The 27,579-nt window shown below is 55.6% G+C and overlaps 1 protein-coding gene across 4 annotated transcripts in view; it reads left to right on the top strand.

The window, feature by feature from the left end:
- MYO1H (myosin IH) overlaps positions 1–27,579 on the top strand; it is a 45,093-nt gene that overhangs the window by 13,325 nt on the left and 4,189 nt on the right. Inside the window, exons 1-28 of one of the 4 annotated variants that reach the window (XM_077309057.1) lie at positions 322–436; positions 11,818–11,979; positions 12,477–12,592; positions 13,305–13,503; positions 14,750–14,830; positions 15,085–15,264; positions 16,200–16,298; positions 17,042–17,155; positions 17,645–17,716; positions 17,814–17,933; positions 18,386–18,453; positions 19,063–19,168; positions 19,730–19,810; positions 19,934–20,025; positions 20,217–20,311; positions 21,031–21,077; positions 21,683–21,763; positions 22,038–22,143; positions 23,059–23,176; positions 23,373–23,486; positions 23,629–23,705; positions 24,185–24,253; positions 24,891–24,975; positions 25,694–25,853; positions 26,331–26,414; positions 26,746–26,839; positions 27,031–27,086; positions 27,233–27,368. In XM_077309057.1, coding sequence (XP_077165172.1) covers positions 386–436; positions 11,818–11,979; positions 12,477–12,592; positions 13,305–13,503; positions 14,750–14,830; positions 15,085–15,264; positions 16,200–16,298; positions 17,042–17,155; positions 17,645–17,716; positions 17,814–17,933; positions 18,386–18,453; positions 19,063–19,168; positions 19,730–19,810; positions 19,934–20,025; positions 20,217–20,311; positions 21,031–21,077; positions 21,683–21,763; positions 22,038–22,143; positions 23,059–23,176; positions 23,373–23,486; positions 23,629–23,705; positions 24,185–24,253; positions 24,891–24,975; positions 25,694–25,853; positions 26,331–26,414; positions 26,746–26,839; positions 27,031–27,086; positions 27,233–27,368 — 2,863 coding nt within the window. In that variant the 5' untranslated portion in view covers positions 322–385. Of the gene's footprint in view, positions 1–321; positions 437–1,971; positions 2,048–9,821; positions 10,000–11,817; positions 11,980–12,476; positions 12,593–13,304; positions 13,504–14,749; positions 14,831–15,084; positions 15,265–16,199; positions 16,299–17,041; positions 17,156–17,644; positions 17,717–17,813; positions 17,934–18,385; positions 18,454–19,062; positions 19,169–19,729; positions 19,811–19,933; positions 20,026–20,216; positions 20,312–21,030; positions 21,078–21,682; positions 21,764–22,037; positions 22,144–23,058; positions 23,177–23,372; positions 23,487–23,628; positions 23,706–24,184; positions 24,254–24,890; positions 24,976–25,693; positions 25,854–26,330; positions 26,415–26,745; positions 26,840–27,030; positions 27,087–27,232; positions 27,369–27,579 lie in introns of those variants that run through there. The other 3 variants (XM_077309058.1, XM_077309060.1, XM_077309059.1) reach the window with 3 other exon arrangements.

Below are 27,579 nucleotides of genomic sequence, written 5' to 3'. Positions count from 1 at the left end.
CCACTGAGCATCCCGAAGGCCCGCGGGCTCTGAAAGGCCACTGAGTGTCTTGGGGATGGGAGCGAACAGAGGAGGGCTTGGGATTTTGCACGGTGCACTTCTGCGATCCGTGGCTTATTTCCGTGGTCCGTAAGGAGTCCATAACGCCCCCGTGGTTCGTCAAAGATCAGCCGTGACTGCAATATAATCCCCAAGAAGGTTCAGTTTCTCGTTCTTATCGGGAGGACCAGCCAATACGTGGATACCCATATCCCGAGGGCCATGCCACCGACACGCAGCATGAATTATTGAGAGTCCTCCAGTGGGACGGAGAGGCCGTTTCTCATACCTAATGGCATCGTGTTCTGCTACGCTGGACCCTAAACAACTTGCAGGCGAGTCCTGAATGGCTCAGCTGGGATCAGTGTTTGACGCAGCGCCCAGGATGGAGGCTCAGGTAATTTTCATAATGGGTTTTGGTTGTAACGGCAGGCAGTGGTCCGGAGACCTCGGCAGCTGCTCCAGGTGTGCGGTGGCTTTGTTTCCAGGGGCCTCTGCCAAGACTTGGAGCCTCTTGGCTTGTCGCTGTCTTTGTTTCTTGGCAGGTAGAGGTGCCGTGGCCAGAGAGCGGGAGCGGACTCCAGGAAGGCCGGCTTTCTAGCCCCAGCTTGGCCTTCCGTGCCTTGTCAGGAGATAGAGAGAGTCCCGCTCCCTTGTGCAGAATGGCAAGTAAGGACAAGGGCTGACCAGGACACAGGGCTGGAGCCATGAGGCCCTGTGCTGGCCTGCTTCTCTTCGGTCAGTCTAGGCCCCCAAAGGCATCCCTAGATGCATTGAGGCAGTGGTGCTTCCTGGCCAGGAGATTTTCAAGCCTGTCTGAGCAAGCGGGAGTTTGTGGAAATTGCTCTTCACTGAAGGAAAAGTGCCTGCAGTTTTTGGATCCAAGTATTCTGGGGGACTTCAGAGCCTGCTTATTGGCTGATCTGGTGCCCTCTGGGGCAGCCCAGGAGCTGCAGGTAAAGCTCAAAGGCAGTCAAGGAAGTAACATAAAGGAGAGGTCAAAGTTTAGTCCTCAGCTGCCAAGTGTGCTTGGACACAAAAACTTATCCCTCAACTGAAATGTTGTGGGACTTCCGGGGGCCACGCACTTGAACTTTGTCCTGCTGCTTCACACCGACACGACTGCCCACCTGAACCGATAAGGGACAGGTGTTGCTGGAAAGCCCCTTGCCCAGGAGCCCTCATTGTCTTCCCCCCACCTTTGTAACAGGCAGCAACACCTGGCATCACCAGGCAGGAAGGTCAGCGGAGCAGGTGGGGGCTCTGCCATGTTGGCTGCTAGCGTGGATTTAGCGTCCCGCCTGGGAGATTCGTTCCAGAGACTCAGGCAAGACGGCCTCCCTGTGTGTTGAACAGCCCCAAAAGCATCCAAAGGGGTGTGAAGGGCTTCCGAGTGTCCAAGCCGTGCCTGGAGCGTGGCCAGGGGGAACGGGCGATGCCACTTCTTCTGCTCCTTTGGCATGAATCCAATTTCTGGGGGAAAACACAGAAGTTGTTCCTTCCCCCACCAAAAGAAAGGCAGGGCTGGAAATGCTTTTATGATGCCACAGAACAGCCACAAACACTCTAGGTGACTTTCACACCAAGGAAGGCCTCCACTTGAGGGGCAGGCTGTCTCCTCCACTGGCCGGGAAGATACCACTGGATGGATGGCAAGAGTTTAGAATTGTTCTTTATGGTTTAAATAAAACTCCGAGGCCAAAACTGCTGTGGCAAAGGCCCTTGACTCTCCCCAGTAAGCGTCCTGTGCCTAGGAGGACTGCAGCCTTCCCCCCCCCCCCGAAATTATACTTCTGTCTTTAAAAAAGAGAGAGAGAGAGAGAGAGAGAGAGAGAGAGAGAGAGAGAGAGAGAGAGAGAGCGAGAAACAGCTGAGCCATCAGTGGCTAGCCAGGAAGTCCAGCCAGCGGCCACCTTAAAGGGCCAGGAAGTCCAGCAGCCGACTGACTCAGGAATCAGAGGGTTAGTCGGCTGCCTGACTCTCCGTTGCGATGGAAGAGCAAGAGGTGGTAAGAATCCTTACTGGATCCAAGAGAAATCTTTGGAGAGGGGGGAAACACACGCTGGCTTTAGGCAGAGTGCTCAGTCTCAGTTCCAGCTGCTTCCCACCCCATGGCATCTAAAGTAGCTTACAAAAGGATGCGTCTTCTTTCTTCCGCTTGTCCTCTGAGGTTGTCTTAATCTTTTTAAAAGAGGAAACAATCATTTTAGTGCCCAGATGTAAGCAAGTAGCCCAAAAGTATCTGCTAGAGGTTTACTTTCTTAGTACTGCTGCTTAGAGATTTCTGTGTGCACAGAAGAAGGGAGGGGGGGAGGCCAGTGAAACTGCCCAGCCAGGAAATGAGGTTCTTGGGTTTCTGGGATGTTTCCTGAAGCTTCTTAGGAGTGAACTAACATGAAGGACTGATTATCAACCCCCCCCCCCCACACACACAATACTTTCTATCTATTTTGGCTTATGACAAACCTGGATATCCTTTGAAATGTTGGCTGCAACTAAACAGCCTGGGAGGTCTCCAGGCCCTACCTGCAGGATGGCAACTCTGTTTTGAAGGCTGTGAATCTGACCGTTGGTTTTCCTGGCAGAGCGAGTGAAATGGAGGGGCAAACAGAAGTTGGACTTGTACTAAGGGGACCTGGGTTCAAATCTTTGATCCGTGGTGGGGCCTGTTGGATGGGCAAGGGGCTGCCTCTCATTATCCCACCACACAGCGCTTGGAAAATAAAGCGGAGTGACCCATAGAAGCCCCCTTCCCACCAAGCTCCTTTGAGCAAGGAAAGAGGTCTAAATGTGGCGAGGGTCATAGTGACAGGCAGAAATGCCATAGGTGAAGCTGGAGAAACCTGGCTACTGGGACTTGTGGCTGCCAATGAAGGAAAGAACACGTGCTCAGATAGCTCGACACCCATAAAGTCCCTCCTGCTCCTCTCTCTTCCTTTCGGGCTTCAGGAGGGAGGCGGCTCAAGACCATTCTATTTAGGACTCCGAGGGACGAATTTTAAATTGTGGTTTAAAAAAAAAAAATTGTTCTAGTTGCGTTGAGAGCTGCCTTGAGTTCCAAAAGGGAGAAAGGTAGCCAGCACATGTTTTAAATAGGTAGGTAAATGAATGCATTGATTTTATGCCAAATTCATCCTGAGAACTGTAATTTGGTGAAAGAACCAGGGCAGGCCACATTTCCCCTGGGGAGGCCGAACCAAGGTCCCTCTTGAGCACAGAGTCCTGTGACACCCCGAAAACCAACAAAGTACAAGCTTTATTTGTTTTATTATATTTGTTTATATTTTTATTTCTGGGCTGCTTGCATGCGTGCACGTGACAGAATTATCTGTTTGAGAGATGCCACCAGATTCCCACAGTTCGTTCTGCTGCTTCAGGCCACCTTGGCTACCCACCTGCATCTGTCTGGTATAAATTTGTTTTTCTTGCCACCATCTGGCTAAGGCAGAAGCGAGGCTGGACCTGGTTCTGATCTACGGTTCCTGCAGTCCTCTTGTGTCTTGGCCTGAGGCCGTTTGGTCAGATCCACATGCTGGGGGGGGGGGATAACTGGCCTTCTTTGACTATGACTCCCATTGAGCAAGAAGAGAGTTTCATCTGGACCATGTACCAGGAGGGTGGGCTGCTTAATAGAGAGAGGGGTGCTGTGGCTCGGGGGTAGAATGTCTGTTTGGCTTGCAGAAGGCCCACGTTCAATCCCCAGCATCCATCGTTGAAAAGACCAGGGAGGAGAGGAGAGGAGAGGAGAGGAAAGAGCTCTGTCTGAGACCCCAGGGAATCAGTCCTGGTCTGAGCAGACAGGACTGACCTCGGGAAAGCAGTGGTCTAATTCCATACAAGGTACCCTCATGCATCTGTCCAGCCACAGCTTGAAGAAGGCCAGTGAGGGGGAGCTCCCCACCTCCTGAGGCAGCCCCTTCCACTGCTGAACTAGACTCCTAGAATCCTAGAGTGGGAAGGGGCCATCTAGTCCGCCCCCTGCTCAGTGCAGGATCAGCCTCAAGCACCCAGGAGAAGGATCTGTCCATCTGCTGCTTGAAGGCCCCCAGTGAGGCAGAACTCCTGAGGCAGCCCATTCCGATACTGAACTAGACTCCTAGAATCCCAGAGTGGGAAGGGGCCATGCAGGCCATCTAGTCCCACCCCCTGCTCAGTGCAGGATCAGCCTCCAGCAGCCAGGAGAAGGAGCTGTCCAGCTGCTAATTGAAGACCGCGAGGGGGACCTCCTTAGGCAGCCCATTCCCTGGCTGAATTACTCAGACTGTGAAAAAGTTTCCCTGATATCTAGCCTATATCGTTCTACATATAGTTTAAAGGCATTACTGCGTGTCCTCTCCTCTGCTGCCAAGAGGAACTGCTCCTTGCCCCCCTCCAAGGGACCACCTTTCAGATACTTCAAGGGAGCCCTCCTGTCCCCTCTCAGCCTCCTCTTCCCCAGGCTGAACCTTCCCAAGTCCCGCAGCTTTTCCTCGTAGGCCTTGGTCCCCCGGCTGCCCCGGATCCTCCTCGTCACTCTCCTCTGCCCCCTCTCCCTTTTCTCCACGTCCTTTTTGAGGGGAGGCCTCCAGGTGGGGCCTGACCGATGCGGTACACAGCATGGGGAATGGGACATCTTGTGATTTCACTGTGAGGCCTTTGTTGATACAGCCCAAGACTGCATTTGCCTTCTTTGCTGCCGCATCACACAGTCTGTTCTGATCTAGTTTATAGTCCACAGGTTCTAACGGTGGCACTTCCTCTGCACAAGGAGCATTTCCTTGGCGCATGAGAACCAGTGCTCCTTTTGCCATGCAGGGTCAGAGACGGATCGGAAGGGCAGTGAGTGCCTCGTGAGGTGTGCCATTTACTTGATTTTTATACTTAAAAAAACTTGGTCAGTGTTTGGAAAGGCTTGACATTTCTCTTCTCTGTGCCATGCTGGTGGTGCAGCTGAGCGACAGGTGTTCGGATACCTGCAGCGGCTTCTTCACGGACAACGCAGAGACGAGGGCTCCTAGCCGATGACGAACCGATGAAGCCAGGCTGGGGGGGAGGGTAGCCAGTAACCAAGGGCTGATGATTCAGTGTTCCCATCTCTCTGCCCTTCCCCCGGACAAAGAGACAGTCTAAATAATGCATGCACAGCAATTATGTGCAAATCAACTTAATGTGCAAAATGGATAAACGTTGCAGAAGATGCAGCGGCCTGGGGAACGGACTCAGTGCCTCCTTTGCAGAGGGAAGGTCTCGGGTTCTACCCCGGCTGTCTCCAGGTAAAGGTTCTGTGGTATCGGGTGTCCGGACAGGCCTCCCACGGAGATCGTGGAGAGGAGCTGCTAGTCGGAGGAGGCAAGACAAGGAGCTAGATGGGCCAGTGACTCGATGAAGATGGTTTTGGGGAACAGGCCTTGAGCAGTGTTTTGTTTCTCTTCCTACCTACTTTAAAGCAAAGCCGTGTATGAACTCCTGGGTGGAACTCCAGCTATGGAGAACATTCTCACGGGTGGCCTCCTAAACATGGTCTAATTTGTACATGGGTTAGACCCCCAAGAGCACGTTCAGAAGACCATCCGAGGGAGCTCCAGTGCTAATCTCCCTGCCGCGTTTCTGGAGGAGTTGCAGAAGATTGCAGCGCTGAACCCCCTTCCTCGCCAAGTGTGGGGCTCGAGGCCCTGTGGCTGCCCTTGCCCCAGGAGGCCTGTTCATGCTGCTTTGTCACCTCAAGGAGCGTTGCTTCTTCCCATGCGGCTGCCTCTGATGTTGCTGGAGGGGCTCAGCTCGGGGCCAGCGAGGAAATCTGGCACTTTCTGAACCGTGGATAGCTGGGAATCAATGGAGCCCATTATTAGGGCCCCCCATGCGGACCCTGGAGAGGCAACTTTGGGCCCCCCATGCACCGCCCACCATCCACCTTTTGCTCCCCCCACCACCCAAACTGCCTCTGCAGTCACGCCTCTCCTTCTGCCAGGGCTGCCTCTAGGATGACCCCCAGGACCGCCCTTCCTTTCTTCCGAAGCCAAATAGCCCAGGCTGGTTTGGCTCCCTTGCAAATCCAACATATTCCCTTCCCAGAAACTTGGCTTATATTTTCCACCTCCTCAAATAAGGGAGAGCATTCCTGAGATGGCACCAGAGTTACTTGGCTGGGGGGGTGGGGGGATTGGTTGCCCCAACGTGGCTGACAGAACTGCGATTCCCGGCCGCTGCCCTCCCTCTGCCCAAAAGAGCATTTGTGCCCCTCCAGCCGACGTGCTGAATAGGCGCCCCTCCCCCTCCCCTGGCGGATATTATCTACCTGTCTGATGGTGTTAAAGTGGGGAGAGGCGTTCAGGAGGGAGAGGGGGGCCGAGGCGCTTGAGGGGCGAGCTGTCGGGTGGGACTGAATCAGTCCGGCCTGATCCCCACGACGGAGCGGCTGGGCTCTGTCCGACCTGCCCGGCAAGAAAGAGTTGCTAAGAACAAGTGTCTATTGTTCCTTGTCATCTTGAACCGAGTGTCAAAGTAGGCAGGGGGGCTTTGACCGTTAACTGCACAATTTGGCGGCCCCTTGTGTCCGGCAGGCCCTCCCCCCTCCCCTCTGGGTGGCTTCTCAGATTAGCAAATAAGGCCTCCGTCTCGCTCTAAATGGACCCGCTCCGGCCTTTGTGTCCGGACTGCCCGGTGTGAAATTTGCAGTGACGTTAAATGTTTTCTAATGAATAATTATTGAAAGGAAATGGGGGAATATGAGTGTAATGGATTGTAGCGTATTAAAATGTTTTATTCGGGGGACACAAAATGTTGTCTTTCACATGGCACTTTTGAAGAAGGGCTTTTTGTGGGGGAGGGTTTTGGATTCTCGAGGGATTATCTGCAAGCGCTTAAAGTGGTCTTTTTTTCCACCCCTCCCAACAGCCCTGAAAAGGGGGCCTTTGGCTACGGACATTTTGCAAGATGGCATCCATGAAGACCACTGAAGTGCTTCAGGGGCTTAAAAGAAACGTTTAAACTCCGCAGATTTTCTCACTGTCTTCTGCTTTTTATTGAAGACGTAGCCCCCCCCCGCCCCTCCCCGCTACCTCTCTGCTACCCAGAGGGAAAGACGGCCACGCTTTTGACTAAGGGGGTTACACAGATTTGCACAGAAGAAACCTTCAGACTCACCAAGGTCTCCCCCACTCCCCCATCCTCTTAAATCTTTGCGTTCTCGGATGCTTCCAGTTGTGCAACGTAATTGGATTTAGACATTTCTTACTTCTTTTGTGCTGACTTTAGGAGTTCATATTTCTCTGCGGCCAGGGTTATTTTCAGGGCTGCGTTTTTTGTTTGTGCATGTGTCTGACTTTAACTACGAGTTGGAGGAGACGGGAGAGGTCTCCTGTGTTTTACTGGGTGAATGTTCAGTTGGCAAACCAAGCATCCTTCCCCCAGTTTCTACAGATTTGCTGACAAGCCCACACCCCACAGGTTCCCCCCTCCTGTAATTTTTGACATAGTGAAGTGGAGCTCCCCATGCTGCGTGGTGGAATTAGGAAATGTAATCCAACGGATCAGAGGCCCTGACCTCAACAGCCCGGCTTGGCCTGCTCTTGGAAGCTAGGCAGGGTTAGCCCAGGTTAGTCTTGGGACGGGGCATTGGTGAGGGATATTTGTTTTCTTTTTTCCCACAGATCAACTTTAACTTGGTGGTGACCGCAGCAATATCAGGGATCTGGGTCCCCATCAGTTTTGCGCCTCCGGGCACCCTTGGAACTCTGACACAGCAAAGGGGGCGCAACCACAAAATGGCTGCCACAGGAAGTGGAGCCAGCCACAAAATGGCGGCTTCGGCTTGACCTTCTGTCAAACAGGGACCAGTGTTGCCAGTTGCTGTTGCTGAAGCAAAATTTTTAAAAATCTGCACAGCCTTGGGGGACAAAAGCTGTCACTGCCTATTTCCTAACCACAGCTGGTTGGCACCAGGGAAGCTGTTAGGGGTCCCTTGATACCCCCAGGCACAGCCTTGGAGACCCCTAGACTATGGAGCGTCTGTTTTCTCTCCTCCCCAATCAAGGACTTGTGATTAGAGATTTCTTCCCGTGCTTGTTCAGTTTTAAGTGGAGCTCTGTGCTTAGCTTCTCAAAGGAGACGAATTGGCTTTCAGTTTTGCTTCTGTTTGCCCCTTCAGATTTGTTCTTTTTCTCAGGTGTGAGATTGCTTGAATAACTGACAACAATCCCTCTGAGCCTGTGAGTTTGGGGGCTCGCAGTTGTGCTCCTGGGTGCCCTGTCTGTGCTCAAAGGTGCCCCGGATCATGGCGTAGTTCCTCCCATGTCGAGCCCTGGCCTTGACTCTTCTGTGTTCTGCATATTGGCCGTGACGTTGCCAGGACATCCACTAACTGGACGTTGGCCCCCCTCCTGTCAGGTCAGATCTTGTGGATCTACTCCGCAAACAGTGGTGGTTTCCTCTGACACAGGAGGCCTCTTGCTCTGGAGGAAGCACCGTTGCTAGTGGAATGGCACGAAGTCTTGAGTCCAGGGGGCACCTCTAAGACCAACCAAGCTCGGTTCTGGGATTAAGCTTTCATGGGCCTGTAGCAAAGTTTAATTCTGGGCATAAGTGTGCACAAAAAAACGCTTATCCCCAGAATTAAACTTTCTCGGTCTTAAGGGTGTCCGCTGGACTCCAGCTGGTTCTGTTGCTTCAGGCCAACATGGCGACCACCGGCTGGTGGAATGGCTCTGTTCGGTGCCCTGCAAGGGTGCTTGCTCCCTGCCCTGGGCCGGGGAGGGACAGTTTGATTTCTGCGCAGGCGGAGAGACAGGCACTGCGACTGGCAGAGAGCTGTAGGGTGACCTCTTGTGGGGGACGGACAGATGGCTCTCGTTTGGGTCGGACAGAGTCTGAGTCCAGCCGGGCATCTTTAAGGCCAGCCAAGTCTTAGTCAAGGTGAACGGTTTTTGGTGCCTGCAGAGTGTGGATCGTGTGAATAGTTGCGGGGCATTCTATTTACTTTGTGTGTGTGTGTGTGATGCATCACGCTCCTGCCGTCTCTGGGGCCAGGAAGCCCATTCCTATGTCTGGGTGGAGATCCTTAGCAACTTTAGCATGGAGAGAGTCCCGTCTTGCCGTGTCCTCCGTCTGAAGATGCCAGCCACGGTTACTGGCGAAGCCTCAGGGAGTAAAACGGCCAGGCCACATTGGCCCCACAGCCCGGAAGGACCCATGCAATTTCTCAGACGTTACCTTTTTGTTTCCCCCAGTTGCTGAAGATGACCCTTCAGCCAAGAGGAGGATGGGGCCTGTTTGAAGGAGGCAGCCCCCCGGCCCTCTCCTCTTTGGGTGGAAATGGGCCAGTGGATGGGGGGGGGGATCCTGATCTTGGAGGGGAGTGGAAAGAGAGACGGTTTGCAGGGTGTTCGGTAAAAAGAAATAGGTTAGGGAAATCTGATCCAGTCAGCAGCTGCCGGTACTTCGTGGCCTCTCCTTTTCGCTCCCTGGTCTTGCGGAAGGTAAGGTGTGTTTTTGCGTTCAGGTGCAGAGGGGTGGGAATTCCCCCCTTGGTTTTAAACCACCCCCCACCCATCCTTCAGGGAAACCAGCAGCAGTTGGTAAGAAAAGCAAATGTCCTGGATCCACTTCTGCCGCACATCCCGGCTGGAAGCCCAGCGGCGAAAATGAGGCTGCCTTTGGCGCTGGTGCCCGAGTGTCCTTCCGCATGTGCTCTGAGGCATGGGCTGCGTTTTGCTGAGCTGGCCCCTCCTGTGCGCCTTCACCTGAGCCCTCCTCACAACCCAGATCTCCCCCCCCCCAGCAAAGGTGGGGCTTGGCTTGTGACCTCCAGTGGGCGAGGGCTGGTCAGCCCTGGGAAGGCAGCAGGAAGGGCCTCTCTTGGACAGCCTTTTGTGGGTTTGTTTCCCGCTGAGCCAGAGCAACTTTGCAACAAAATGTTAAAATCCCAGCCAGCATACCAAGAGCCCCGTTCTTGACTAGGCACAGCTGCGGGGAGGAAGGGGAGAGGTAAGCGATGCCTCGGGCAGGCCAGCTGGGAACGGGACTGGAGGGCTGTGGGGGGGAGGGGGGTTGCCGGCACCTAGCTGGGGAGCTCCTGGAGCTTTAGGGGTGGAGCTGGGGGGGGGCAGGGACCGCAGAGGGGTGTCATGTTGCTGGGTCCCCCTCCGAAGCAGCCACCTTTTCTCTGCCGTCTGGAGAGGAGCTGCCATTCTGTCCTGCCCAGGCCCCACCTGGAGGGGAAGCATGCAGAACGGGAGAAGGCAGTTTCCAGCCAGGGCTTTTTTGGGGGAAGGGGTATCAATCCCCTCCTTCTCTCGGTATTGTCCGTATTTAAGAATCACTGCTAAATCTGATCAATAAAGCTGTTTTGGACCCCACTACATGTGCTGCTTGCAAGAAAAACAAAATGCCAGGAGCTCTGGATGAGGGACTCCCGACTCGCCTCTGGTTTGGCCCTCAGGGAGGCTTCTCTGGGGCAGGACTGTGTCGAATTTGGCTGCAGTGGCCTCCCCCTCCCCATTGCAAAGAAGAAAGGGGAGGGGAGGGGAGGGGGAAGGAGAATGGCGAGGCAAGTGCATTGATGGCCTCAGCTGAGGCAGGGGACGGCTCTGGCCTGGCCTTTGTAGCTGTTGTCTTCTTTGCAGAGGAGGCCTTGGGGGAATGGGAGGACTCTCTCTCTGTCTCTCTCTCTGTCTCTCTCTCTGTCTCTCTGTCTCTGTCTCTCTCTGTCCTCCCCCCCCCCCCCCCATTCTTTAAAAGAATCTCCCAGGCTGGAAGGAGGGCTCCCAGGCTCAGGGCAGAGGGAATCGGATGAGCTGCATCCCGTTGCTTTTACAAAGAGTTCTTAGAGGTTCGCTTCGCTTCCATAGCCTTGGGAGGCAACTTTGTATTTCTTTCCTCCGCGGCCTTCCCCGTCAGGGAAATGCTCGAGTCTTAAGGGCGTCTGAGTGGGTTCGGAGCAGGACGGCCAACCTGCCAGGCGGATCGCAGCCCCCGGGGCCTGGTCCTCTCTGGAGGGGTGAGCCAAATGTGAACCAAAGTGCAAACAGTCCCTGTGGGCAAAGGGTCTCATTCAGCCACGGTTTGATTGAAGCTCAAGGCGAAAGGAGACCCAGGGACCACTCCTTGCTGGCCAGGTTCTGAGGTCAAATGACAGGTGACATGGAGTGCAGTGCTTGTTTCAAATGACTTTTCAATTCCCTTCGCGTTTTGATTTTCTCCGGTTTTCTAGCCATGCTAGAAAACGCCCAATGAGGACAAACAGCATGCAAACGCCCTGCAGATCCCCTTGTTACAAGGGCAAACCTCTCTGCACACAGATCTCGTTCAGGTTACTTACCAGCTTGGGGCGCTACTTAAGAACAAGGGAGGCTCTGTCAGTCGGCAGTAACTTTGCTTGCTCTCGGAACGAGGTGTTTAGCCTTGACAATTGTATTATGCCTGTGCAGCTCTTAAAGTTGTCACAGTTGTTCCGTTGTGGGTTAGAGGCCCTTTAGGAAGCGGAATTTGTGACTGGGCAAGTTCTCTTCTAATTGCAATGGTGTTTGCATGATGTTTGTTCTCATCAGGTGTTTTTTGATGGATAGAATCTGAAGAAGGATGCAATTCGAAACCAGGACAATAATCTTGGGTAACTTGACCTCAGAATCTGGCAATAAAGACTGTGGTCCTTGAGCCTCCTTTTGCCTCTGAGCCTCAATCAAAGCCCTCATTTGGATGATGCTCTCTGCAAACACGGAGGGTTTGCATTTTGGCTCAAGGGTTTGGCCCAGGAAAGTAGTTGGATCCCTAACCTGAAGGGGTGGTTTTCTTAACGATTTGTAGGAGCCAGCGCGGTGGACGAAGCCCAACCAGCTGGACATGGAGGGGGCTCTCATCGCCCGGGACAGAGTCGGAGTCCAGGACTTTGTCCTTCTGGATTCCCACACGAGTGAATCCGCTTTCCTGGACAACCTGCGCAAGAGATACCGGGAGAACCTCATCTATGTAATTGCCAATTGTGATGCGTGTCTGTTTTAGAGATCGGGGGGGTGGGGTGGGGGGGGCTCCTCTGGGCTGGGGGGATAGAGTGGGGGGGGGACTTGAGGTGGGGACGTGAACAGTGGTTGTGAAGCCCAGCAGCCCCTGAGAAAGACCGTCTTATCTGGTTTCTGGCCTGTCATCAGCTTTCTTGGTGTGCTAAACCAGCTGGATTCCAGTCTGGGGGCATCCTGGAGGCCAACAAGTCCTGCATCCTTTTCCATCGCAAATTTGGGTCTGAGTTTAAATCCAGTGACACCTTTGGGACCTGCAAAATATTATTCAGGGCATAAGCATTTGTGTGCACTCACACAAAACTTATCTCCAAGATAAAACTGTGGGGGTCTTAAAGATCAACACATCACTCCGCTCCGCCCCCAATTCTGACCTATCAGTGCTTCCTTTGAGCCCTTCAGGGTAGGCTGTTTTCATCTGGATGTGTAACGGCTCTCGTTTCCCGGCAGACGTACATCGGCACCCTCTTGGTGTCTGTGAATCCGTACAAGGAACTGGACATCTACACAGTGAAGCAGATGGAACAATACAAAGGGGTCAACTTTTTTGAACTGCCCCCCCACATGTAAGGCGAACCTCCAGCCGCCTTTTCTATATTCTGCTTCCCCACTGAGGGATAAGTCGGGGGGGGGGGTGTTTCCTGAGGGAGGTTTAAAGTGGGTGGGGGGGTGGGGGGGTCATTCTGGATCTGTGCTAAGGATTCTGCAACTGCTCTGCAGCCCATACGGTTGCCAGATCCGGGTTGGGGGAAACCTGGAGATGCTGGGGGTGGAACCAGCAGAGAGTGGGGTTTGGGGAGGGGAGGGACTTCAATGGGCCATACAGTTCCCCTTCTAAGCAGCCCTTTTCTCCAGGGGAACTGAGTTCTGCTGCTGGGGATGAGCTGTAATTCTGGGGGGTGTCCAGGTCCTGCCTGGAGGATGGCACCCTACGAGCACAGAAGCTGCTCCCTAAGTCGAAAATCGTCTCCCCAAAACATATGTGATTAAAAAGATTAGAAGCAGAGTTGAGACATGTACAAAGACAGTAAATCCACCATTAAACCGTAGCCAGGAAGGAGGGAGCGCAGAAGCCTTCACCTGCTGGCAGGAGAGGGCGACAGGAGGGCCCAGGTAAACCTCCCGGAAGAAAGAGCAGCGGGGATGAGGGGCCAGGGCTGAGAAGGGCCCTGGGGGAAATGGGGGCGTGTGGTTTTTAGGACTGCCAGGTTTGGGGCCAGATCCTGGGGAGGGCAGGGGCCCTCCTGTGCTCCCCTTGACCCTGCGCCCCTCCTGCAGTTACGCCGTAGCCGACAACGCCTACCGGGTCATGTGTGCTGAAAACAACAACCACTTCATCCTGATCTCCGGGGAGAGCGGGGCTGGGAAGACCGAGGCCTCCAAGAAGATCCTGCAGTACTTTGCCGTGACGTGTCCGACGACCGAGCAGCTGCAGATTGTCCGGGACCGCTTGCTGCTCTCCAATCCCGTGCTGGAGGTAAAGGAAGCAGCAGCAGCAGCCGGCTAAGAAGCATTGCGGCTCCGGGGGAACAGCTCCTTGGCCTTAAGGAGGTCCCCCGTTCAGCCCCCTGCATCTCCAGGGGGAGAGAGCTCTGCCTGAGCCCTGAGACCAGCTGCCGGTCTGAGGAGACAAGACCCACCGTGAGGGCCTGAGCTTCCTGTGAGTCAAGCCCAGGCCTTAGGAGGAAAGGCAGAGGGACCTGGGGATGCTCAGCCTGGAGAAGAGGAGGCTGAGAGGGGACAGGAGGGCTCCCTTGAAGGATTTGGAAGGTTGTCCTCACTTGGAGGAGGCCAGGGAGCAGTTCCCGTGGGCAGCAGAGGAGAGGACCCACAGTAATGGGTTTAAACTACATGGAGAAGAGTATCGGCTAGATAGCAGGGAAAATTTTTCACAGTCCAAGCAGTTCAGCCATGAAATGGGCTGTCTAAGGAGGTGGGGAGCTCCCCCTCACTGGCCGTCTTCAAGCAGCGGCTGGACAGATCCTTCTCCTGGATGCTGGAGGCTGATCCTGCACTGAGCAGGGGGTGGACTAGATGGCCTGTATGGCCCCTTCCCACTCTAGGATTCTAGGAGTCTAGTTCAGCTGTGGAAGGGGCTGCCTCAGGAGGTGGGGAGCTCCCCCTCACTGGGGGTCTTCAAGCAGCAGCTGGACAGATCCTTCTCCTGGATGCTGGAGGCTGATCCTGCATTGAGCAGGGGGTGGACTAGATGGCCTCCATGGCCCCTTCCCACTCTAGGATTCTAGAAGTCTAGTTCAGCAGTGGAAGGGGCTGCCTAAGGAGGTGGTGAGCTCCCCCTCACTGGATTCTAGTCTATTTGATTGGATAAAGAGATCAGGCAGCCCAGAGTGGTGGTTAACAGCTGAGAGAGACCCAGGTTCAAATGCACATTCGTGCCTTGGAAGCTCCGCTGGGTGACCTTGGGCCGGTTTCAGGCTTGCCTCCCTCGCAGGGCCGTTGTGAGGTGAAATGGAGGAGAGGAGAACGTCAGCCATTCTGGATCCCCAGCTGGAGAGACTGCCGGGGTATAAAGGAATCAAATAAATAATTAAATAAGGCAGTGATGACAATCAGGAGGCAGATGAGAAAGGCCTGAGACTTCAAACACAAACCTGGCTAGGAAGTTAGAAAACAGGGGAGCCAACTGGATTCCAAACGACCAGCGGAGGGCGAGAGGGCGAGGACTTTGTTCTGAGGCTGGTTTATGTCCATCTTCTCTCCAGGCTTTTGGGAATGCAAAAACTCTGTGCAACGACAACTCCAGCCGCTTTGGGAAGTACATGGATATCCAGTTTGATTTTAAGGTAAAGGAGGCGTGGTGTGTTCCATAGGAGGGTGCAGGCTCAACTCCTTTGGGGGGCCTTGGCTTAAGGCGAGCCCCCCCGAGGTCTAGCAGGGAAGGTGCTCGTGCCCATGTGTGGGGCGGCTTGTGCTTCTGGGGGCTGCGTCGGAGGCTGCACGTCCCCTGCTCTAGGCGTGCATTTCGGCCCCTGCACTAAGGGAGCCCTCTTCCTCCCTCCCTCCCTCCCTTCCTCCCCCCCCCTTGCTGTGTCCTCAGGGCTCCCCCGTCGGGGGGCACATCCTCAGCTACCTGATTGAGAAGTCCCGAGTGGTTCACCAGAATCCGGGGGAGCGAAACTTCCACGTCTTCTACCAGTTGCTGGAAGGAGGGGAAGAGGACCTGCTTCACGGGCTGGGGCTGCAGCGGGACCCCGAGAAGTTCCTCTATCTCATCCAGGTGCCATGGGGGGGTCCCCTCCGCACCCCTCCAGCCGAGAGAAGCCCTGCTGGCCCAGCCAGCCCCCACTCTGCGTCACACGGGGGACATGAGGCGGTCCATGTGCAGGGCCAAGACTTCGGCAACACGGGAGTGGTCTGGGAGAGAGAACACGAGGCCGGCTTCCCTTGGGCTGCACTCGTTTTGCCAGGAGTTCTGAATGTTGCGGAACATTTTTTAGACAGGCAGTCCAGCAGGCAGACGCGACGATGCCCGTTCTGCTCTCCCACCTCCTCCGGTGTCGTGGCCAGAAGAGGTGATCCTTTTGGGGGGAGGCCTCACTCTCCTGTCTGCTCCAAGCAGCTAGAGTGGGGAAGAGACCGTGGTCTAGCCGCTTGGAGCAGACAGAGTGAAGTCTCCCCCCCCCCTTAAAAAAGGATGACTCGTTCTGGGCAGGACATCAGAGGAGGTGGGAGAACGGGCGCTATTACGGGGGTGGGCAAGGGCTGCCTGCCAAGCCTGGCCTGGGACTGTATGGTTGCCGGGGTCCTGTGCTGTGCAGCTTTTTGACTGAGTGTCTGGGAAGAAAACTGGGAAATATGAGGTTTTATAATGAGGGCCCCCCCCCCCGCCAGTCTTTCCCCACCAATCAGGGAAAAGCCCCGACTAACCAGGTCAACTGGCAGCCTTACCGAGCCCAGAGAGTGTCCTTTGGGGAAGGGGCCTGTGGAGGAGGGGAGCTGGCATGAGATTTTGCCTAGAATCTGTGGGATTCCTTGGAGCCCACCCTGTCGAGCAGCCATTTCTTCCAGTGCAAGCGGAGACCAGTTGCCATTGTGGGAGCAAGCCAGGCCAGGCCCCGCCGTCAGACTGGGGAGAGGCTGGTTCCAAGGGCCACGCCCTGTATGCTCTGCAGAAGGAGCCCCCCCCCTAAAGGATTCTTTCCCCTCCTGCAGGGCAACGGTGCCAAAGTTTCTTCCATCAACGACCGGAGTGACTGGCGAATGGTCCGGAAAGCTTTCACGGTCATTGACTTTACAGAGAGAGACATCCAGGTACAAAGGGAAGCCAGCGGCAGAGGGGCACTCAGCGCTGGCAGAGTTTGCACATGCGGAGGGAGCCGAGCACTAGGCTGCTTAAAACAATGAAAGAGCTTCTATTCAGAAGAGAAACAGCTATGTACAGAAAGAGAAGAGGAGAGGCCTCACTGTCGAGCTAGCTGCTGTCTGTAGACATTCCTCTGTGCAACTGCTGTTCTGGAGGCAAGCAGAGAGGAAGGGTGCTCAAAAGAGCAGGAAGGCTCCTGGTCAGCCAGTCAGGTCACAGGAGGAAACCTCAAAATCACCAGGAGGTTTCTGATCTAACTATGCGGAATGCCCCTCTCCTCCCATGCCCCCTTTATGTTCTGCTCCATGATGTTGGCCTATTCCAACCCAGAGAAGCTAACCCACACATTGGGATAAAACGGGGGACAGGAGAATCACGTAAGCCCCCAAGCATCCCCATCAGGGAGTGAGGAATAACTGAAGTATAAAAAGGATGAACAGGAGGTTGCAGAGCCAGCCCCCCCCCCCTGCAGAACTGGTCCTGGAGTGGCCTGCGTCGCTCTTCTTCTGCGCCTGGCAGGAGAATCATTTTATGTGACTTGCAAAGGGGGGAAAGTACTCAGCAGCCTTGCGGACTGTCTCGAACTCACAGACCGGAGCAACGCTGTCCGGCAGCCGTTGTGGCCCGGTTCTTTCCTCCGCAAGCGCTGAGCAGTCAGGGACTGTGGGCTGTCCTCTCTCTTTGGCCACAGAACCTCTTTGGGATCATCGCGAGCGTCCTCCACCTGGGCAACATCCAGTTTGAGGAGGACACCAACAGCCACGCCATCATCACCAACGGCACCCAGATCAAGTGGATCTCCAAGGTGCCCGCTTGGGGGGGGGGAGGAGGCAGGTTTTGGGCTTATTGAAGGGGACCCCAGTGCAGCACCGGGCGAATCCTCCTCAACTCCACCCTGCAGGGGATATCCAAGCCCTTCCCCGTCCAGCTCTCCCTGTATCCACCATCCCGCCTGGCTTTTGTCCAGAGCCTTTGGGTGAGGGCTCCTCCTTCCCGCTTCCCCCAGTGAAAAGGGTGGGAAGGTCCAGCCCCATGGCCACCACCCAGGTGGAACTGGCCTTGTTCTCACGTCCAGGAATGATAAGGAAATGGAGCAGGGTGATGTTGGTAGATCCAGTGCATCGGCTGGAGACTGCCTTGGAGAGCTGATAGTAAATGGAAAGGGGGGGGGGATAGGAATGCTGAAATATGCCGGGGACCCTCCCAGAACCTCCTGTGTAGTGCATGGAAGCTCCCGGCCTTGAGGAGGCCTCTCTGGCATTCCCTGTTGCACGTCTCTCCTCTCTCGTTCCAGCTCCTGGGAGTCCACCTGTCCATTCTGCAGGAAGCTCTTACAAACAGGAAAATCGAGGCCCGCTTTGAGGAGGTACCACGTGCTTCCCTTCCCCACCCGGCTGCAGAGACCAGAGATCTCAAGTCAGACCTGAGCTCACTGGACATGTTTTTTCTCCCCCTCCCTGAAGGTTTTGAGCCCCCTGAATGTGGACTTGGCATATTACGCCCGAGATGCCGTGGCAAAGGCAGTCTACGGACGGATGTTTACGTGGCTCGTGAACAAAATCAATGGGTCTCTCGCTAACAAGGTGGGTTCTCGCTGTTCCGGGACTGGGCCCGTGCGGCTTGCACCATTCTGAGCTGGACTGGTGGTTTGCGGTGTCAAAGGTTCTGTGCCTCTTCGTTTAAGACTCCATGGCAAATCCCCGTGAAATTTCTTGGTGTGGGTGAACATGAGATGCACCTTTTGATACCTGCTCCCTGTGTAGCGCACCTTTTCTGTCTGCAATCCATATCTAGATCCACACAACGGAATCCAGGGCTCCTCCACGCCAAGGAGATTTTCTGTGGTTGTTTGCCTGGTGATGCTCGAATCCTAGAGTTGGAAGGGACCTCTGGGGTCATCTAGCACAACAATGCAGGAACGCACCACTCCCTGCCCACCCGCAGGGACCCCAATTTCATGCCCCCTTGTTTGCCACCAGCAGAAGGATTGAAGAGAGTCACTAGCAGATAGAGCTGATTGTGCTTTGCTTGCCAGGATCCCACCAGGAAAACCGTGATTGGGCTGCTGGACATCTACGGCTTTGAGGTCTTTGAGACCAACAGGTGAGAGAGTTGGACACTAAACCCAGACGAAATGTGGAGGTCTCTCAGCAGGGCCTGGGCTCTGCCTGGTCACCCCGGGTGCTTGGGATGCGAGGAAGGAGCACGGGCACATCTTCTGCTCTGGGGACAGAAGGACCCCGGGTCGCCTCGCCAGTCAAGGACTCCCAGCTGCCAGGAAAGACCTCTGCCAGCGGGTGCCTCCTGACCTGGGGCTGGGGGCTGCTTGGGAATGGCTTGGGTTTAGTGCAGTTTATAATGGGAAGGATTTTGTGGGGCCAGAAGAGGCCAACCCTTCCCCCAACACAGAGTCACCAAACGGAAGGGACAGCAACGCTTTTCAAAGAGGGTTGGTAGAAATGTCATCTTTCTTCCGATTTCATCAGCTCCTGGGGAAAGAGAGCGGGCTCCTTGTCGCTTTCTCTGCAGAGTGACTGTTGGATAAGGATTAGACTAGTTTTCTGTGTGTTTCTGCTCACGGGCAGGCCGTTGACCCCGTCGGACAGCAGGTGGAAGCTGTGGTGCCCCCTAGTGAGGCCCGTGTCTGGGGGGGGGAGGGCCCTGTGTGGCCCTGTGTGGCCAGTGACTTTCTGCCCTTGACGTCTCCACCAGCTTTGAGCAGTTCTGCATCAACTACTGCAACGAGAAACTCCAGCAGCTGCTGATCGAGATGACCCTGAAGGCGGAGCAGGAGGAGTACAAGCTGGAGGGCATCGAGGCGAGACCCCCCTCCCCCTCCCCCCAAATCTGCTTCCCTCTCTTGGGGTCCCCTGCAGAACAGCCAGCTGGCTGCAAGAGGGGATCGGGGGGGGGGGCTGCTCCGGTGGGGGTGCTCTTTTCTATGGAAAAGGAAATGGTCTTTACCCTCACCAATGGCATGGGAACGGGGTGGGGTGGGGTGGGGCTGGAGGGAGCCTCCCTTGTGGGGGGAGGGGTGCTCTTTTTTCCTCCTTCAGCCTCTTCTTAAATGGGCATTCCTGGTCCATTGAAACAAACGACCCAATCTGTTTAATATGGGGAAACTGAGCAAAGCACACACATCATGAGCATTCATTTTCCAAGCCATGTTTGGGGTTTTTTATAAAGTCAACCTGCCAGAAGCTCTTAGAAACGGCTGCCTGCCTGTCCAGGCTCTCTCCGAACTCCTCCCCAGGAAGGCCTTGGCCGTGTCCGCGAGAGAAGCCTCCGTTGGCATTTCGATCCAAGGCGCTCCTGCTTCTGCATAAAGCTCTGCATGGGTGCATTGAAAAAGTCCTTGATCTTCTCTTCCTAATCGCAGTGGGAGCCAATTCCGTATTTCAACAACAAGATAATTTGCGATCTAGTGGAAGAGAAACATAAAGGGATTATTTCCATACTGGTAAGGAATATATTGGACAGGTGTCATTTACGGGTCCTTTAGGGATGCCTACTCTACAGGGGTGGTGGAGCGTCCCCCTGGATGACCAGTCGATGAGGACGTCCCTCCCTCCCCTCCTTTCAGGATGAAGAATGCCTGCGGCCCGGTGAAGCCACCGATCTGAGCTTCCTGGAAAAACTGGAGGAGAAAGTGGGACAGCATGCCCATTTCCTGACGTAGGCACCTCTGCTCTGTAGCCTCCCTGAGAGGAGACCTTTCCCAAGCCTCCCTGAAGACCCCGAGAGCCCCCCCCCACTTGACCCACTGGTAGTGGCTTCCTCGGAGCTGCAAAGCCATGCCGGCCAGGACACCTAGAGGCAAGGGCTCAGCTCTCTGCTTTCCTCTGCCCTCTTCTCTCTGTCTCTAGCCGAAAGCTCGCAAAGCAGAAGAACCGAAAATCCATTGGCTGGGTGGATTTCCGCCTCCTTCACTACGCGGGAGAGGTGACCTACTGCGCAGTAGGTGAGGAGAAGCAGGTTCTTCGGGTTCCGCGGAGAAGGCTCCAAAGGCACGACCTCAACCCCAGCCTAAGAACAAACCCCTGACGGCCAGATCCGAGGCTGGTGGTGCCTGAAAGACCAATGAGACGCTCAGGGTGGGAGCTTTTTTTGAGTGTCAGAAGGGGGAAATGCGACTGAAACCGCAAACCGAACCCCTCATTCGTGAAAAGGACTGCAGGAAGAAATCTCTCGCAATGGAGCTTGCAGAAAGCCCGATAAACAGCCACGTGGACGTTCTGGCTGTAAACTTTGCAGGGACTGCAGCAGGCCACCCAGTGTGCTGCCCGGGGGGAGTGCCTCCCCACCCTGCAGCTGTTTTTCGGGCTGCCTTCTCAGCCCTTTTGGGGTTTAAAAGGGGACTGCACAAGACAGATGAGGGGCAGAGAGCCTTCCTGCCCCTCCGCTGTATTTTGGGGCTTGCGGTGTCTTTACACCTCTGCTTTCGGCTCCGTCCTCAAACCGGCATGAACCCCTCTAAAAGATCATGGAAGTTTATGATGGTGAACCTGCCCCAAACTTCTCTTTGGGCACTGCGAACAGGGCAGACTTGGTCCTGAATGTTGCTTTGTGGTTCAGTTCAGGCCCCTCCTGCTGCTGGCCTCTCTTAAGTCGTTGTGGCTTCTGAGCCCCCCAGTTCCTACTTTTTTCAGTGTTTTCTCTTGATTTCTATTTCCCTGACAGGATTTCTGGAGAAAAACAACGACCTTCTCTACCGAAACCTGAAAGAGGTAAGAACACAGGCTGCTGATTCCCTTGGGCCTAAAGCCGCCTGAAGGCTGTTTCTTGGGTCAGCTCCAGACCCCCACGGGAGAGTTGGCGTCAGAGTCTCTAAGAGGCTGAGCAGCAGCACGGGGGGGGGGGGCGAGAACCCCGAAATTCCGGCTCTGCCACGGAGCGACTTCCAAACCGAGCCCCAAACGGCACGAAGGCAGAATTTTCCCGAACCGAGGGGAGAAGGGGAGCCCAAATTGGCCGGTTCAGGAAAATCCCAGTTCAGCTTGGCAGACCTCGGGTTCAGATCACGCCATGCTGTAAAGTCGCTGGGTGGCCTCGGGAAAGGTCCCCTCTCAGCGACCCCCCCGCCCCCCCCCCCCGTGCCATGGCAATGGATTTATGTTACTTAATATCCCCCCTTTGGGCCCTCATCATCCAAATGAGAACTGCTGCCTCAAAGCACGGAGGGAAACCTCTCTTCGTGTTGCCCAGTTCCTGCCTGGGGGGGGGGCTGCTTCTTGAGGGGGGGGGGGCTGAGGGGGGCTGGCCCCGCTTGGGGGGGGGTCTCTAAGAGGCCTGTGTTGCTGCCCTTCTTTCCAAAAGTGTGACTTGTCCCCAGGTGCTGTGTAAGTCCAAAAACGGCATAATCCGGGAGTGTTTTCACCTGTCCGAGCTGGACAGCCGGAGGAGGCCTGAGACGGTGAGTTTCCTCCCCAAGACCCCCCTGGAGGGCTCAGCCCCAGCTGGACGGGCCCAAAGGAAACCTTTGCCGCTTCGGATCACCAGGCAATATGGAACGGAAACACCAATAGCAACCAAGTTTGCGTTATGGGATACGGTGGATCTAAGAGATTGGTTCAAAGTTTGTTTTTACCTCCAGTTCCCCCAATTCCTCTTTGCCATGAGCCCCCCCCCGCCCCCCCGCCCCCGCCCTGGAGAGCCGCCTCCCTCACTGAGCCCTTTTGCCTCTGCAGGTTGCAACTCAGTTCAAAAACAGCCTGGCAAGTCTGATAGAAATCCTCATGTCCAAAGAGCCGTCCTACATCCGCTGCATCAAGCCCAACGCTAACAAGGAGCCCGGTAGGGAACCACGGAGGGGGATTGCCACGGACGGGCCCACGGCTGCCTCCGGCATGCTTCGTCCCCAGCCGTCCTTGCCCGGAGTAGCTGGAAGCATGAGGCAAAGACGGGGGCGAGGGCGGGGGGGGGGGTGCTTTCCTCTCCAGTCTACTGAACACAAATACGTGTTTGTGGGTTTCCAGGTATGTTTGCTGTTTGGGAGGGACGCAGTGCAGATGGTTTCCGTGAGGGGTCAGGGTTTTCCCCAGCATGTTCTGCCATCACACTCGTGAGGCTCTTTTAGATTGTGAAGATTGGGCTGGTGTGTTGCCCCCTGTGCCGTGCAAAGCCAGAATGCTCCGTTCCCTCAATGTCTGGGGACTCTTTCACCCTTTGGGGGTGCAGTTAGAAGAGACACTCCTTTGAAGAAGAAGAAGAGTTGGTTCTTCTATGCCGCTTTTCCCTACCCAAAGGAGTCTCAAAGCGGCTTACAATTGCCTTCCCTTCCTCTCCCCACAACAGACACCCAGTGAGGTGGGTGAAGCTGAGAGAGCCCTGATATCACTGAAGAAGAGTTGGTTCTTATATGCCGCTTTTCTCTACCCGAAGGAGTATCAAAGCAGCTTAAAATCACCTTCCCTTCCTCTCCCCACCATAGACACCCTGTGAGGGAAGTGAGGCTGAGAGAACCCTGAGATTACTGAAGAAGAAGAAGAGTTGGTCCTTATATGCCACTTTTCTCTACCCAAACTAGTCTCAAAGCAGCTTACAATTGCCTTCCCTTCTTCTTCCTGAGATTACTGTTCAGTCAGAACAGCTTTATCAGTGCTGTGGTGGGCCCAGGGTCACCCATCTGGCTGCATGTGGAGGAGTGCGGAATCAAACCTGGCTGGCCAGATTAGAAGTCCAAAATTTGCCGGGCTTGTTCTCCCACAGACAAATTTGACGAGGCCTTGATCCGACACCAGGTGAAGTATTTGGGCCTGATGGAGCACCTGCGAGTCAGGCGAGCCGGCTTTGCTTACCGCCGGAAGTACGAGCACTTCTTGCAAAGGTAAGCCCCTGTTGGGGCGGGGCTCTAATGTCCCAGGCTGGGCATGCCCAGAGGGCACCTGGCTTGGAGGAGTGGGAAGCTCCCCCTTGGGCAGCTGAGTGGGCTTGAGACTTTTCCTCTGCAGAGCCGAGGGTCCCCTTTGCACTGGTCTCCCTGGGGTGGAATGCCTTTCTCTTGCTCCCCCGAATGTTTTTAGGTACAAATCTCTGTGTCCAGAAACGTGGCCTCACTGGCGGGGCTCAGCAGCCAGGGGCGTAGAGAAGTTGGTCAAGCACCTGGGGTACCAGCCGGACGAGTACAAAATGGGCAAGTAGGTGCCCACATCCCAGGGCCCTGAGCCTTCAGCAAGCGGGGGAGCGGGGAGAGAATGTATCAGAGGGTGGCAAATGTTTCCTGCCTTTCGGTTCTGTAGCATGGGCTGCCCTTATCTGTGAAATCTTTCTTTCCTTCAGGACAAAAATATTCATTCGTTTCCCGAGGACTCTGTTTGCCACTGAAGATGCCTTTGAGTACCGGAAACACATGCTAAGTATGTCCTGGGCTGCTTTTGCTCTGGCACATTTGGAAGCCCCCTTCAGCTTTAATCTTGTCTCCTGCAGCCTTTTCCTGGTGGATTCTAAAACTTAAAACGGGCAGAGAACCCCCTCCCCCCCCCATGTAAGGACTGTTTTCTGTTTGTCTGCAGGAAGACCAAAGCACATTCCGCACATGTTGGATAATGTGCTTTCAGCGCACTTTAGAAGCAAATCTTCCTGTTCTGGGCCCATTCTGCGCATGCTGGGTGATGCACTTCCCAAGTGCTCTTGCAGCTGGGTTTTCCTGTGCGGAACAGGATCATCTGCTTGGTCAGGGCATTGCAAGGGCATTAGCCCACCCGTGTGGGTGTCACCAGGTCTCCTGGGTCCTCCTGGATAAGCCAGGCTAAGCAAGCTGCTGGGTGGAATCGCTGCACACTGGGCTCCCAGGAGACAAAGCAGGAGGGTAATTTGCTTCCCCCCCCCCTTTCAGTTTCCAAAGCACAAGCTAAGTACAAAGGCTGTGTCGGAAGACGGGAGTACCTGAAGATGAGGCAGGCTGGTAAGCGCTTGTTTGAGGCTACAGGGTGTGTGTGTGTGTGTGTGTGTGTGTGTGGTTGCTCAGACCTTCAGATGCAGCACCACAACAAGCCAGAACTGAGTCCGGTTGGCTGCCTTCCCTTTAACAAGATTGCTGCCTTCTAACTGCGCCTGGATATTTAAGCTCCCCTGGAGGAGGCCCCAGCCTCAGAGGATGGGCTCGGGTGGCCCGAAGTCCCTCCACTCCCAAATCTCTATGGACTTCCCAGCCGGTCCCAACGCGAAGGGACAGTCCGATAGAAACATGCGGAGCAGGGCAAAAGCCAAGGTCTAGGAAAGATCCAGCCGTTCTTGTGGCACCAGTGCCCCCTGCTGCCCATCCTCTGTCATGACACCCCTTGTGTGTGAGTGTGTGGGGGGGGGGGCAAGTATAGTGACATGTCCGGCTGGGAGGGGAGCAGCTGGTTCTAGGCTTTGAAAGGCCCCAGGCAGAGAGCGCTGCTCACCCTATCCTGCCCTCAGCTTGGGTTGGGCAGGGGGGCAGAGGCATTCCTTGCCTGCGTTGCCTCCAGGCTGGAGGGGGGCAGTGGCTCTCTTGTGGGTGCCTCTCCCTCGGCTGGCCGCGTGGGTGCCAATTGCCCCGCGATTCTCTCTTGCAGCCATCAAGCTGGAGGCCCGGTGGAGAGGCGTCCTGGCACGGAAAGAGGCCCAGAGGAGGGCGTGGGCAGCTCAGATCATCCGGAAGTAAGTGTGCTTCTCGCCCGGCCCTTCAGCACAGCCCCAGGGAGGGGACCGGACAGCGGCATCGGAAACGCCCCGGCCGGCCTCTGGGCTCCTCTTGGGCTCCTCTTGGGCTCCTCTTGGGCCCCAGCGGTCTCCTCCCTGCCCGTTCTTGCTGGAGAGCGAAGGAAGGAGAACATGGAGCGGCTTGAGAGGTCAGCTTTCTGCTGGCCCAGCCTCCCGTTCCTCTGGTCCATCTGGGTGGGGGGAGATACAAAAGTCGGCACATGAAGGGCCGGGGCAGACCCTGACCCCCTGTGCCCCCCCGAGTGGCGTTAGTGCGAGACTGGAGATGCTGTAACATTTGTGCAAAGTTGCTCTTCAAGCCCAGAGTTCTTGCCAGAATGTGCCCACCTCTCCAGCCACCTCTCCCGACTGAAGGGAAGGGGTTTTCTTCCTTTGCACAAATCAAGCAACAAAGTTTGAGAATTTTCAGAGAAGCTTAGCACACGACAGAGTCAGGGGCTTCTCTGTGCGGTTCTGAAGCCACAGGATAGAATTGGAGTCCGGCAGCCAATTTTAATTCTGGCTATTGGCTTTGCTGTGTGGGCACACTTTGTTCTTTGAGTTCCCTTAGTTTTGCTTCCTCCTGGAAACTGGAAAAGATTATGGCTGTGCTGGCGCTTTGCGGGTGGAATTGTGGGCCAGCCCACCGTGAGCTGCGGCCCTCCCCTCCCTGCAGGTACATCAAAGGCTTCATGAACCGAAAGCTTCCCCCGAACCCTGAAAATGAGGACTACGTGAATCTCACGCGGTACACCTACGTCATGCGGCTGAGGGACCATCTCCCGAAGACCGTCTTGGACCCCACCTGGCTTCAGCCCCCTGATCTCTTGCGCGAGGTGAGACCAAAGGGCCCCACGGAAAGGCCAGTTGCTGGACCACGCCGGCAACAGCCTCATCCCTTGAACCAGGGGGACCGGTCAGCCTTCGTAGGCGCCTGTGTTCGGGGTGGGGTGCCGTGGCTCAGTGGTGGAGCGCCTGCGTGGCCTGCAGAAGGACCTGGGAGTGACTGTGCTGCGCTAGGGGAGAGGGGCTTCCCCGCCATCAGGCACCATCCTCTGGCTAGGGGAAGGGCCACCTTTTTGCATGGCAAAAGTCAAGGCTGGCATCTCCAGCTGAACGGATCCTGGGAAAGGGGCTGGGAGGGCCTCTGCCAGCCAGAGCCCAGAGAGCCCAGAGTTTGGTGGGCCCAGGATCGGACTCTGCGGAAGGCTCCCGCCAGCTGGAGAAGGCTTTTTACCAGGAGCTGCCAGGGACCGACCCCTTCTGCACTCACGCCTTGGCCTCTGGCTGTTCCCCTTTCCCCTCCCACAAAGACCTCGGAGCATCTGAAGAAGCTGTGCACGAGGACCCTCGTGCGGAAATACTGCCGGAGCATCACAGCCGAGAAGAAAGCCCAAGTGAGTCGCGGGGTTTGCGAGGGCATCTGGGATTTGGCCTTCTCGCTGAACTCTCATTCCCGGGGCTCCTTGGGGGAATCTGTGTCCTGACAATGTGACTCAGGAGGCAGTCGCTCACCGAGATCCCACTCTGCTTTCTGAGCCAGACCGTCCTCCCAAGTCTGCCGCTCGCGTGTCTGCAATCCATTGTGAAGTGCATTAAGGGGCCCTTGGGGCACAAGGGCTCACCTAGGGGCCCCGTGAGAGATCTCCAGGGCTGCTTGTGGTTTGGCCCCAGTTTCCTTGTGGCAGAATATCCTCCAGCGTCCTGCTGCTGTGGATTCCCAAACAGATGCAGCAGAAGGTGGTCGCCAGCAACATTTTCCGGGGGAAGAAGGAGGGCTATGCCGACAGCGTGGCCGAGCCGTTCGCCGAGACCAGGATGAGTACGTGGCTGATGGACAAGCAACAGGGCTTGTTGCAAATCTGGTCCGGGTGGAATGGGTCTTTCGGGTGACCTGGCTGCCATGCCAGATGCATTGCGGGGGGGGGGGGTTTACCGGGGACCCCCTCCCTGGCCGCTCTGTTAGGGGGCGTGCCCCCACTCCCTGAGATGGGCATTCCTGTTCTCTCCTAGAGGAGGACGATTTACACCCCAAGGTCCTGCAGCTGATCCGCCATGAGAAGATTAAGGTACAGAGGGAAGCTCAGGTGCACCGTGCGGGTGAGAGGGGCCGACCCCAGCCTCTCTCGGGGTGCCACGCTGCAATGCACTGTGGGTATGGAGCGGTCTGAAGCATCCTCTGTGGCCCTAAGGGTATGCCTGTGGTGGTTTCCAGTATGTGGTCCCCGTGGTGAAGTACGAATACAAAACCTTCAAGCCCAGAGACCGTCTGCTGGTCCTGACCAGGGTTTCCTCTTATTTGGTGGAGGCAGCCAAGATCAAGGAGAAGGTGGAGTACAACATGATCAAAGGTAAATCAGGCTGGTGTCACCAACTGCCCCTGGGCTTAGTCACCTTGGCTGAGTGGTTATTCAGTTGGTTGGGTGGTGCAGATCTCAGGACCCGCCACTGCCAGTACCCTCTGCCTGCTCCCTTGCTAGCCCCATTGCACTACCCACATTCCCTGCTGCACCCCCTGCCCACTCCCTTACTAGCTCTGCTGCACCCCCTGCCTGCTGCCTT

Source organism: Paroedura picta, chromosome 13 (assembly GCF_049243985.1).
Source record: "Paroedura picta isolate Pp20150507F chromosome 13, Ppicta_v3.0, whole genome shotgun sequence".
NCBI lineage: Eukaryota > Metazoa > Chordata > Lepidosauria > Squamata > Gekkonidae > Paroedura > Paroedura picta.
The sequence above is the reverse complement of the archived record's forward strand: the minus strand, read 5'-3'. Positions and strand labels throughout refer to the sequence as shown.